The sequence below is a fragment of the Sander vitreus genome, chromosome 22 (genome assembly GCF_031162955.1).
Source record: "Sander vitreus isolate 19-12246 chromosome 22, sanVit1, whole genome shotgun sequence".
Lineage (NCBI taxonomy): Eukaryota > Metazoa > Chordata > Actinopteri > Perciformes > Percidae > Sander > Sander vitreus.
In genome coordinates, this window is record NC_135876.1 from 14,187,159 (window position 1) to 14,199,498 (window position 12,340).

Consider the following 12,340-nt stretch of genomic DNA (forward strand, 5'->3'; position numbering starts at 1 on the left):
TTTCCAAAGAGTTTATTAGAATGTATTACCCTTGTCTGCAGCACTTTAACAATAATTTCTTTATTGTCTTGTATCTAACTTATTACTATAAGTCTTTAGATTTAAGCCTGCATGTTAAATAGTTACATAATTATACTCTAAAAACACACTATTATGTCTTGAGGAAATATGTGTTTTTACTGCAGTGAAAATGGTTTGTTTGACATTGTGTGTTGCTTTCTTTTTGTTTATTCTGATCCTGGACAGGACGGTAAATGACGCATCACCACATACTTTATGCACTAGTTTGTAGTCTGTACCAGCTTATGCTCACATTTGTTCTCACCTCTCCTTGTCTAGCACACAGTGATTCACAGCCAGAGGGCAGCACTATGAGTCATCGCTGACTTTCATTCAGTGATGAGCATCCATTACATCCCCTGACTGTAACACACAAACCTCTATTGACTGCACGAGACACATTCATCATAACGTGGACACACGCACACACACACACACACACACACACACACACACACACACACACACACACACACACTACCCTGTCCTCTGCCTGTACCACATATGTAGCATGTACAAATCCTTCAGTCATGTCTAAGACAGTGGTACTAATACAAAACCAATCTGGTAGGATTATTACAGAAACCAGTGATTGAAAACTAAATTATGCCTGTGTATTTGTCTGTCCAAGTATTCTGGTGCCTAACATGTGGCCATCCCTAGACACACACACACACACACACACACACACACACACACACACACACACACACACACACACACACACACACACACACACACACACACACACACACACACACACACACACACACACACACACACACGTACACAATACCATTGCCTCATCTCATCTGCCTGTTGCCAGGATACAAGGGGTAAGAGCAAACGGGTTGTGCGGTTGCCATGGCTACTGAAATGATGCCAAGCTGCTGGGATGTGATGATGGTTGGCGAGGAGATGAGGGCACTCCTGTTGATGGGAGCACAGTGCTTACTCAGGCAGACAGATGGACTGACCAACTGTGACATTTCTCTGATGATTGTGAGGGACTGTTTTTTAAAAATGACCACAATACCAGACAGTGTTTTTGTGTGTGAAAAGTATTTGTTTTCACAGAACATCTTATCAAACCTAATCAAGTTAGGATTAGCTTTCAACAATTTTAAGCAACAGAAGTTGATATTTAGGAACAAAAATGTAAAGATTGACATTCAGATAAATTTGATAAAATTTGATTAGTTGATTGGATCTTAAAGCTGCTATAAGTGATGATTTTATATTCACAATGAGTGTGTTTTTATTAAGTAATTATTGTGGCACACAGAGAATTATCGCCCAACTCTGCAGTTCTCCTCAGCTAAACAGAGCTTTATAGTGTCTTTCAGCTCATTGTTTTGGTTTTAAGGCCCACAACTTTATTATAACTAGCTGCTCAACAGCCCTAATTGCCAACTGATTGAATATTGTTTGGTTCAGTTCATTAACGCTTTTATACTGTTTTTGCTGTATTAGCAGACTGCCATGTGGTCGTTTTTGGGGGGAAAAGTTCTTAGCTGCACAGGAAACGATGCATTTTATGTTTCCGGCAGCACCAACAGTGCTTTGCTAGAAATAAACAGAAGAATAATTAGAAAATCACGCAAATTACCACCTTGATAAGTCTGTATCATGCCCGGTTAAAGAGCAGCCACTGCCACATGCTCATTAGATGTTGCTACAGAAATAGCACTGTAACATATCACACATGCCCCCATCAGCTGCAGTTTCCCCTATGCTGCTCTCTGACTGTTTCTCTGACTTTTTTCACTTTAGTGCCTCTGTTAATCTCACTCACCCTCCTTTCAAATATGCACTTTCCATTCTTATTATTTTTCTATTATTTTTTTCCGTGTGTCTGTTTTTTTCCTCTGTCTCTGCTGTACGAGCTGCAGTTGACAATTGTAAGCATCGCAAAGGTCTGTCACGAGAGTCATGGCTTCTTTTATGTAGGATCTCTATAATAGATTAGCACCGACATGCACACATTTATCAAATGCCTGTTAATCCAGATAAAATGTAGCATTTATTACTACAGCATAGTATGTACTGTATGCGTGCACTGTAAGTCACTGTAATATGATATCTTGTTTGGCTGTGTACATGTTTAATCCTGCAGAAAGCACAAGGTTTTAGCACAAAAAAATACACTTACAGGATAATGTTATGCCACAGTTGCCTAGCTCTCACTTAGCATGCTGAAAGAGACACATTTTCTATTTCTGTTACACACAAACACATGCATACAGAGAGGGAGAAGCCAGATGACATTTCTGTGTACTTGGATCACTTCTGTGCTGATCCTCTATCTGTGACGACCCTCCACCCCCGCTGACTGACCCCATCTTGCTCGTTACCAGGCCGTGAGTGCCTGTGGCTGGACTCGAGGGCTGCCATGTGCAGCTTCCCTGTGCCTTAACTCCTGCACGATGTGACACTTTCCACCCGGGTCCATCCTGCCAGCAGCCAGCTTTGCCTTTCTTCATGCTGTCAATTAGACCAGCTTTAGTGGACTGAGAGCATGTGGTCCTGTACTGCCACCGTCTAAAATGACTCACTGGTAGCCCAAAGTGTAGCTTTGTCAGATTGATACAGCAAAGCCTATTCTTTCATTTTTCTTTGAATTTATTTATTCTTGGCAAGTCACATTGAGATTGATCTTTTCTTTTCAAGCAACCGTGTCCAACAAGACGGCATACAATCCTTTAATATAAAAGCATGACATGTTCACATTAATTATGTCAGTGCACCTGATTAAAATACTGTAGATCTGATTATAATTGTGATTAGGCAGTCATGCTTTACAGTAAATAATTCAGTGTTAAAAAATTGACACAAATTAGCTACTCTACTTCTGTGCCGTTTGCAACACTTCTGACGTTTTTTCCTCTATTTCACCCGGCCTTCTTTTCCCTCATCTCTCTCACAGGCGTGATCATCGTACCCAGTGCTGGGGTGGGCATCGTACTGGGGGGCTACATTATCAAGAAGCTGAAGCTCGGTGCCAGAGAGTCAGCCAAGCTGGCCATGATCTGCAGTGGGGTGTCTCTACTCTGCTTCTCCACACTCTTCATAGTGGGCTGTGAGAGCATCAATTTAGGAGGCATCAACATACCTTACACCACTGGGTAAGGGCAAATCTACTTGCTTTGTAAGCTCATTTCCCCCAACTACATACAAAATGAATCATTTTATGTATGTGGTACTTAGGAGCCAGTTATACATTTGTTTTTAAACTGCTTATTTTTTATTTTATTTTTGGGGGCTTTTTGGCCTTTAATTAATAGGACAGATGAAGACAGGAAAGGGGGTAGAAAGAGGGGGGATGACATGCAGCAAAAGGCTTCGGGTTGGACTTGAACCCTGGGCTGCTGTGGTAAGAACTGAGCCTAAGTACATGTGGCGCACGCTGAACCAGGTGAACTACCAGGGCACCCCATAAACTGCTTATTTAAAAGAAAATGCATATGAAGTTATATCTGAAATACACACATACTGGAGGATGGTGTGGGCCCGGGATGCTGTCACCGCTCCCATCACATCATCCTCATGTGTTATAGCATTGTGTTGGTGTGAATGATTAATTAGCAACACTGGCATCTGCTCTAGTGGCTCTGTTGAATCACTCTGCCACCTCTATTTCTGAAGCTGCTGCTTGACACCACATCAGCAGCGAGGCTTCACAGTTAACAAAACAGTCATCCCATGTCTCAGCCCCGGGCAGAAGTTAGGAACACCTTGACATACAAACATATTACATATCTTCTCTATCCCATCTCATTAAACTGTACGCTGCTGTCATCGATGTACCGAAACTTAACATTTTCAATTTTTAAATTCGAAAGTTTGTTGTGCAGGCATATATTTATAGACATATAAAAACATCCTTTGATATTAGACGGGCCAGCTAACTGCATCATCTCAGAAGTTCACTAAAAACTGAACACACAGGGAAAACTGCTAAACCTCTTTGAAATTTACTTTTCACATAACTAAGTTAATCATGGTGACTATTTGTCAAATAGTCAGTTTGCCCTTTAAAGCCCCATAGCTGACCCATTAATAACTGCAGTCTTTGTTTAAGCCGGTGTTTATAGAGGGGTCAATAAGACGTGTGAGGCGGTAGGGGATCCTCATTATGAACAGCACTGGTCACTAGCACCCACATGAGGAATGTTTAGCCCAGGCCCAACCCTTTGTGTCACTTGTCTGTACTCATACACACTAGTGTGGATGGAGCTCTCCCTGCTGGAGACTATTTGACAAAAAAGGACATGACAAACTCCAAAGGTCCTCAAACTTTTCAAAGCCAAAATATCAAGTTCTGGAATATCTGCAAAAGTGTTACATGATTATGACTCGGGCCTGTATGCTGAATTATAAGCTGCATGTAGTCAAGTACATTTTTAAAATAAAGCTGGGCCATACTGCAAATTTCTGTGTCCTCTGCATCTTGATCAACCTTCACAACTCAGAGTTTGTTTGCCTTCATTCTCCCTGTTCAGTGTCTGCAGCGCTAAACCTAATGTAGCCACTCCTTCTCTTGGCTCTCTGTTTAAGTTTTTATGCAGTGCAGCCAACACACAATTACACAACATCTGGAGGGTTCAGTGAAGGCCGGGGTTTAGTCTGAACAAAAGGACATAGGCAGTCAGTGCAGAGAGCCTGCGACTGCAGCAGGGCTGGTGTCTTTTTTAACGTGCGTGCAAACACGCACACTGTCTCCTTCACACACAGTGTGTGTGGAATGTGACACTGTTGTGTCAGGATGGGACCAAATGTGCTTCCCCTGTAACAACCAATGTAAAAATTAGGATGAGTATCACTTTATGCTCTAAAAATGATAGTCCACTGATTATAAGAAGCATAACATAATTAAAACTTCCCTGTTTTGCATCTTGAACACTTCAAAATTCAAATCTTCAGAGGTGTGTGTGTGTGTGGGGGGGGGGGGGTTAGGGCCCGTCCGCGGCTGTTCCACAGGGCTCAGAGCGAAGCTTCCCAGAGAAAACCCAGGACTCGCTTCACTGCTCCCGGTTTAAACAGAGCCAGCATACAGCGACGGTTCCCACACTGTCTCTCGAGTCACTGGAAGTTATCACTTCCTCACCCCCTTGTTTCTGTCGGTCTATCATCACACAGGCTGGTGGAGGGCTAGATTAAAGATTATTAAAAGGATTATGTGCAGCAGATTAGTAATGAGACGCAGAGACTGCAGTAGACATTGTTGAGAAGGTTGGCAGCTTCTTTCATAAAACACACACTCTGTTTTACTGTTGCATTACTGCACTGAACAGAAATGATTGTTACTTTGCAAATAATATACTACATTTATGATTTTTTTAATGGCTGTTTGGCTCTTTTTTTCCTGCTTAAACAAAAGTTTATGGAGTGATGCCATACAGGGAAGGGGAGTGGGGACAAGAGGTATTATCCTCATTGCAGCAAGAAGCATTAGGTTTTATGGGAAATGTGGTCTAAAATGCAACATATGGCACCATACATTTTTCTGGAGCTAAATGGTGTGCTGCTATCCAGGCAAGGCCACACTTGTAAAAGACGTTGCAATGAGACTAGCCTAAATGCATTAATGTGTAATGAATGAAGAAATGCTCCTACCGATAGTTGAATGGCCAAGTACCCTGCCTCTCGCCCTTGCTGTCACAGCATTACTGTACCTTTTTTAAAGTGTAAATTAAAAAAGAAAAGCAGCATTGTCGATGCATTTAACGTTATCCAATAGGTTTTGAAGGAAAAACAAGTTTAAAAAAAGCATGTAGCCTCTGCACTGAAATGGTCCAGTAAATGGATATGATGGGTCCTTGTTGTTCTTAACGGATGTTTTTGTGTGTCCCTCTGTGCAGTCCGACCCTGACGATGACCCACAGGAACCTGACTGGCAGTTGCAACGTGAACTGTGGCTGCAGGATCCATGAGTACGCTCCGGTCTGCGGCTCGGATGGCATTACCTATTTCAACCCCTGTCTGGCTGGATGCAGCACTGTGGGCAATGATAGCACCGGGGTGAGTACACTAAAACACTTAAACATATAAAACACACACACACACACACACACACACACACTCACTCACTCACTCTACACTTTTTGTTTTTCTGTTTCAGAAATATTTTCTATGTGGCCATTTCTACATCAAGTAGGAGAGTAAAAAAAAGTGATGAAAACGATTTTAGAGAAGGCAAACACTAATCATAATGAATAAACAAAGACCTGTTCTGTACGTTCTCCCATAGCTCTGAAAGTACAGGAAGTGTCAAACTCCACAACAATATTAGATAGGAAGTTATGACAGCATGAGGAAAGGAAATTTGAAAACAGTTTAACAAATCAATAGTAAAAACACTTTAAACTGTAAAATGTCCCTTAATACTTTTTCTGTTGAATGTTTTGAATTCCCCTTCAGAACACAAGGTAAAATAAGAGTTTACTTGCAAAATGTAATGTGTAAAATAATAGTTTTTCTCGATTACATTTTTCATGTTTTTGTGATCATTAGGCGCCGAAATGGCCATCGAAATTCGATTAATTGCACAGGCCTAGCATTAGCTTCAAATGTTAAGTTAGCTTAAAAAGAGATTTACTCTTGTTGTTTGTGACTACAGATTAGGAACTACACAGACTGCGGCTGTGTGCAGAGCAGACAGGTCATCACTCCATCCTCTGGTGGCCAGGGCAACCAGCTCCAGCTGGTCATCGTTAAAACCTACCTAAACGAGAACGGCTACGCTGTATCGGGGAAGTGCGACCGCACCTGCAACACTCTCATCCCGTTCCTCATATTCCTCTTCATCGTCACTCTCATCACCGCCTGTGCCCAGCCCTCCGCCATCATTGTCACACTCAGGTAAGGGACGCTTATGACAATCAATGTCGGTGTGTGTCCACTCTGCTTAAAGGTTGTCTTATTTTCTGTCTCTTTGAACTGAATAAAAAACATGATGAATGTTTTTCTTACATGCTTTTATTTGGATGCAGTGCAGTACATCTGTATCGTTTACTTTCTATTTCTCCTTTGTCAGGTCTGTTGACGAACAGGAGAGGCCTTTTGCTCTTGGGATGCAGTTTGTCTTGCTCCGAACTCTTGGTAAGTTCCTGAATATTTGCACTATGATGAATGATAAATATATTAGAACCACACACTGTATGTTTTGTGACCCTGTTGGGTTAAAACACTATAATCCCTTGTATATTGTATCCACTTTGGTAGATGTTAAGCTAAAGATTTTCAGAAAGCACACAGGATGTCATTTAGAATAGGAAGAAGAAAACCTACATTATTGATCCCCAAATGGGAAATAAAATTTGTTCACTCTGTTATTTTTTTTACGAGCAGTTCGGTTCCTTGTTCAAGGGCACCTCAGCATTGCCCAGGAGGTGCTCTGGCACCTGAGGTCAACTGGCATTTAGTGAAAGTAATGTATTTGTAACCCATTTGTGTATACTATGACTTTTCATGACTTTTTATGACATAATAATGATATTGTTGTGATTTGTATGGCATAATATACTATGACTTTAACAAATGTATGGCATTACTATACTATGACTTTTTATGACATTTTTATGGCATATTTTACTCTGACTTTTTTAATACACACTATACTTTTTTTATGACATACTATAGTATGACTTGTTTAATGATATACTATACTATGACTTTTTATGGCATACTATACTATGACTTTTCATAACAATTTTATGACATACTATGACTTTTGACCTCCGCCAAGGAGGTCATGGTTCTGGTTTGGTTTAATAATAATAGCCCAATTTCCATGAAACTTGGTGGAAGGGTATAGCATGGGCAAAAACAAAACCCATTAAACATTGAACTGATTACTTTTTTATATTTTCATGACATACTATACTATGACTTATTTTGATATTTTATGACCTCATATACTATGACTTTTTTGACACTGTACTATGACTTTTTTATGACTTTTTTCGACATACTATACTACGACTTCTTTGGACATACTATACTGTCGTTTTTCAACATACTATACTATGACTTCTTTGGACATACTATACTATGACTTTTTTGTGACTTACTATACTATGACTTTTTTTCGACACACTTTACTATGACTTTTGTGACACACTACACTATGACTTTATTATGACTTTTTCGACATACTGTTCTATGACATTTTTGTACTTTTTTAGACTTTTTTAACATGCTGTCTTTCGACATACCTATGACTTTTTTCGACATATGTACTATTCTATGACTTTTTTCAACATGTTTCAACATACTATACTATGACCTTTTTTTCGACTTTTTTGACATGCTATACTTTGACTTTTTTTATGACTTTCTTTCGACATACCTATGACTTTCTTTCGACATACCTATGACTTTCTTTCGACATACCTATGACTTTATTATGACTTTTTTGACATACTATTCTATGACCTTTTTTCGACACTATACTATGACTTTTTTCCGACTTTTTTGACATGCTATACTTTGACTTTCTTTCGACATACCTATGGCTTTTTTCGACATATGTACTATTCTATGACTTTTTTGTTTTTTGAAATACTATACTATGACTTTTTTCAACTTTTTTCGACAGTCTATACTAAAACTTTTTTCAATATACTATGACTATACTGAATTTTTTAACATACTATGACATTTATTCAACTTAATCCTGGCTTTTTACGAGGACTTGAACCAGTGACCCTCTGGGTCTCACAGTACTATGACTTTTTTTCGACTTTTTTCGACATACTATACTATGACTTTTTTTCAACTTTTTTCAACATACTATACTATGACTTTTTTTCGACATACTATACTATGTTTGTTTTTTTATTTCGACATACTATAATATCACTTTTTTGACATTTTTTGACATACTATACTATGACTTTTTTTCGACATACTATACTATGTTTGTTTTTTTATTTCAACATACTATAATATCACTTTTTTGACATTTTTCGACATACTATACTATGACTTTTTTTCAACATACTGTACTATGACTTTTTCACATTTTTTGACATACTATATATGACTTTTTTTCGACAAAGAAGGAACAATTTTCATTTGGAATATTTTATTTTCAGATTTGTTTTTTACAAATTACATAACAGATGCACACAAGATATACTATACTGTGACTTTTTTTTCGTAGTACTATACAGACTGATTATACTGACTTTTTTGAACATACTATGACATTTATTCAACTTGATCCGTACAAGGGCTTGAACCAGCAACCCTCTGGTTCTCACAGTACTATGACTTTTTTTCAACATTTTTCAACATACTATACTATAACTTTTTTCCGACATACTATACTATGACTTTTTTGTACTTTTTTCGACATACTATACTATGTTTTTTTTTTTATTTCAACATACTATGCTATCACTTTTTTGACATTTTTTCGACATTTTTTCGATATGCTATATTTTTTCGATATGCTATACTATGACATATCCCTACTGACTTTTTTTTATGTACTATACAGACTAACTATACTGACTTTTTGAACATACTATGACATTTATTCAACTTGATCCGTAAGAGGACTTGAACCAGCAACCCTCTGGTTCTCACAGTACTATGACTTTTTTTTCGACTTTTTTCGATATGCTATACTATGACATATCCCTACTGACTGAGCTACAGTGCTATTACTTTTTTTCGACATACTATACTATGACTTTTTTTCGACATACTATACTATGACTTTTTTGTACTTTTTTCTACATCCTATACCGTTTTGTTTTTATTTCAACATACTATACTATCACTTTTTTGACATTTTTCGACATACTATACTATGACTTTTTCACATTTTTTGACATACTATATATATGACTATATGACTATATATTTTCCATTTGCTTTGTGCATTGTATTGTGATACAGTATACTCAAAACTCTTTAGTATGTGTATTGACTTTTTGGGGTACACTTAAAGCCCCTGAAAATGTGCTTTCAAATTAGTATAACAAACTAATGTTATGTAGTCAAAATTGGCTGGAAATGAATATGAAGTTTGGAATTGGGACTCTGTGACAATCTTGTTTACCAGATTTTAAGTTATTCATCACAACATCTCTCTTCTCCCTCAGCCTACATCCCCACGCCCATCTACTTCGGTGCTGTGATTGACACCACCTGCATGCTGTGGCAGCAGGACTGCGGCGTGCACGGCTCCTGCTGGGAGTACGACGTCACCTCATTCCGCTTCGTCTACTTCGGCCTGGCCGCCAGCCTCAAGTTCATTGGCTTCGTCTTCATCTTCCTCACCTGGTACTCGATCAAGCACAAGGAAGATCGAGCTGAGCGCTGGCGCCAGCACCTGCCTCCGCTGGGCACTGTCAGCGAGCTTATCTGCCACGCTGGAGGCCACAAAAGCCACGCACGCACCCGCTCCTGCCCCGTGTTCATCCCACCTCGGGCCGACCTGCCCGCCGCCCTGCTGCTCAACCGCGGACACAGCAGCCTCAGCTGCCCCGGCAACGCCCTCAAAGCAATAACCCCGCCCATCCTGTTGCCTAATCACCACAGAGGCTCTGCCCATGTCTGAGAGCATGCCAAGCCTCCCTCTGGCCTCCATCGTGACACGTGCCTTCCTGTTTGTGTTTCTATGCCACACAGTGTCTGCTTTACATCAATCAGACACACCAGGCAGGGCTCCACAGCTGCTGTGGGACTGACAGGCAGGGACACGGGTGCGCCCACCATATTTAAAGGGCTGCTAATTGTTGTTTATAATAACAGGAAACTGACAGATGTTCTTTGATTCTGAGCATATCATCAGCTGCAGCCACACACATCATCCACACAGGTCAGAACTCCACTTGAAGGTTCAGACGATGTAAAGACATCTCATGGTGCTACTGTTAAAGGGCAGGGCATTAAAACTCTGTACAGACGGATGAGTCATCATCAACACGGCCTCTAAAGCACAACTGAAATACCTGTACTATGCAAGATCCTATGTACAGCTCCCTCTTTACTCTCTTCTTCCCCGCCTAATTCATATGTTGTCGGCTCAGTCATAATCCCACTTTCTCTTACAGTCCGGGCTGTGAACATATCAGCAACCTCTTATTTGAGCCATTCCACCTGTTCTCCTGCCCGGTGTAGTTTGGATCTTCATAATTGACCTTTTTCTTTTTTAATCCTGTTTCTCCTCTTTTTTTTTCTTTCTTTTTTTTCTTCTTCTTTCTTTTTGTAACAGTGCCTCTCAGGCTGTCTCAGCCAGTCCAATATACAAAGCTAGCTACCAGGGTAAATGCTAGCTACCGAAAAGCCAGTCACTATCCTCTCAGTTGAGCGCAATATTCTGCTTTGTTGCCCTCAGCTTCTGTGTTTGTGAACGGTTGTCCCCGAGCTTGAGCCTTTGCGCCCCGGCGGACGAAGCTCCTCGCCTTTGCAAGGTAACCATGTAGCTTAAAGCCGTTTATTATCACAACGTGGCAAACGGTCAACGATGAGATACTTTTCTTATTCCTATGTGCTGAAGCTACTGTATGTCCAGAAGATGTGATTGTACTTGTGACTTGAAATGTGATGGAGATTCTAAAGAGAAGCAAAACTGCAACAAATTTGAACCACTTTTAAACACCACACCTTCAAAGTAAAATAATTTGTATTTAATATATTGCAACAAATGCAAGGATGCATCACTTTGGCTTCATATTGTAATGGCTTCTCCATTCTATTGGTCATCAGATGTACATAGTAGTTATCTAGTAGGCTAGGCTTTTAAGAAAGTAGTGCAGCAAAGCATGTAAAAGCCCTTTTATCAGCAAGAGTAATCTGATGTTGATTCTTCAGTTCCTGGGTGTTTGAGGCCCTCTAGTGGACAGAGAGATGATTGAAGGCCAGTGAATGTTGCGGTTTGTCAGACCTACTGCACTATGAAATTCTTGGTTAAAAGGTTAACTATTAAACTTAATCACTGCACTGAATTTAGAACTTCAGTTTTCCAGAGATGTACCTTCTGCAGGTCTGCTAGTTTGGTGGTGAAGTTTACAACATTCAGTATAACCGATGCCATGTTTTACTAGAATCGTATAATTGTGACTCATGGATTAACCTCCGTTTGAACAGGACAGGTAGTGTTTGCAGAGAAATGAAAGCGCTGGTATGGCCTTTGTGTAAAAAAAAAAATAGCTTTGTTCAATATTGGAAATATTGGTACATGTTTTAAAAACCACATTTAATGAGTTTGTTTTTTCTAAGGAGGAATATAAGTCTAATAAAGTTAATGTATTTTATATCCTGA

At 39.6% G+C, this 12,340-nt stretch overlaps 1 protein-coding gene across 3 annotated transcripts in view; it reads left to right on the plus strand.

Annotated features, from left to right (window-relative positions):
* slco5a1 (solute carrier organic anion transporter family member 5A1) overlaps positions 1-12,332 on the plus strand; it is a 37,192-nt gene extending 24,860 nt beyond the window's left edge. For all 3 annotated transcript variants that reach the window (XM_078280554.1, XM_078280556.1, XM_078280557.1), the window contains 5 exons: positions 2,987-3,185; positions 5,922-6,081; positions 6,680-6,921; positions 7,097-7,161; positions 10,176-12,332. In XM_078280554.1, the coding sequence (XP_078136680.1) occupies positions 2,987-3,185; positions 5,922-6,081; positions 6,680-6,921; positions 7,097-7,161; positions 10,176-10,633 (1,124 nt within the window). In that variant the 3' untranslated portion in view covers positions 10,634-12,332. The remainder of the gene's footprint in view (positions 1-2,986; positions 3,186-5,921; positions 6,082-6,679; positions 6,922-7,096; positions 7,162-10,175) is intronic.
* The last annotated feature ends 8 nt before the right edge of the window (positions 12,333-12,340 follow it).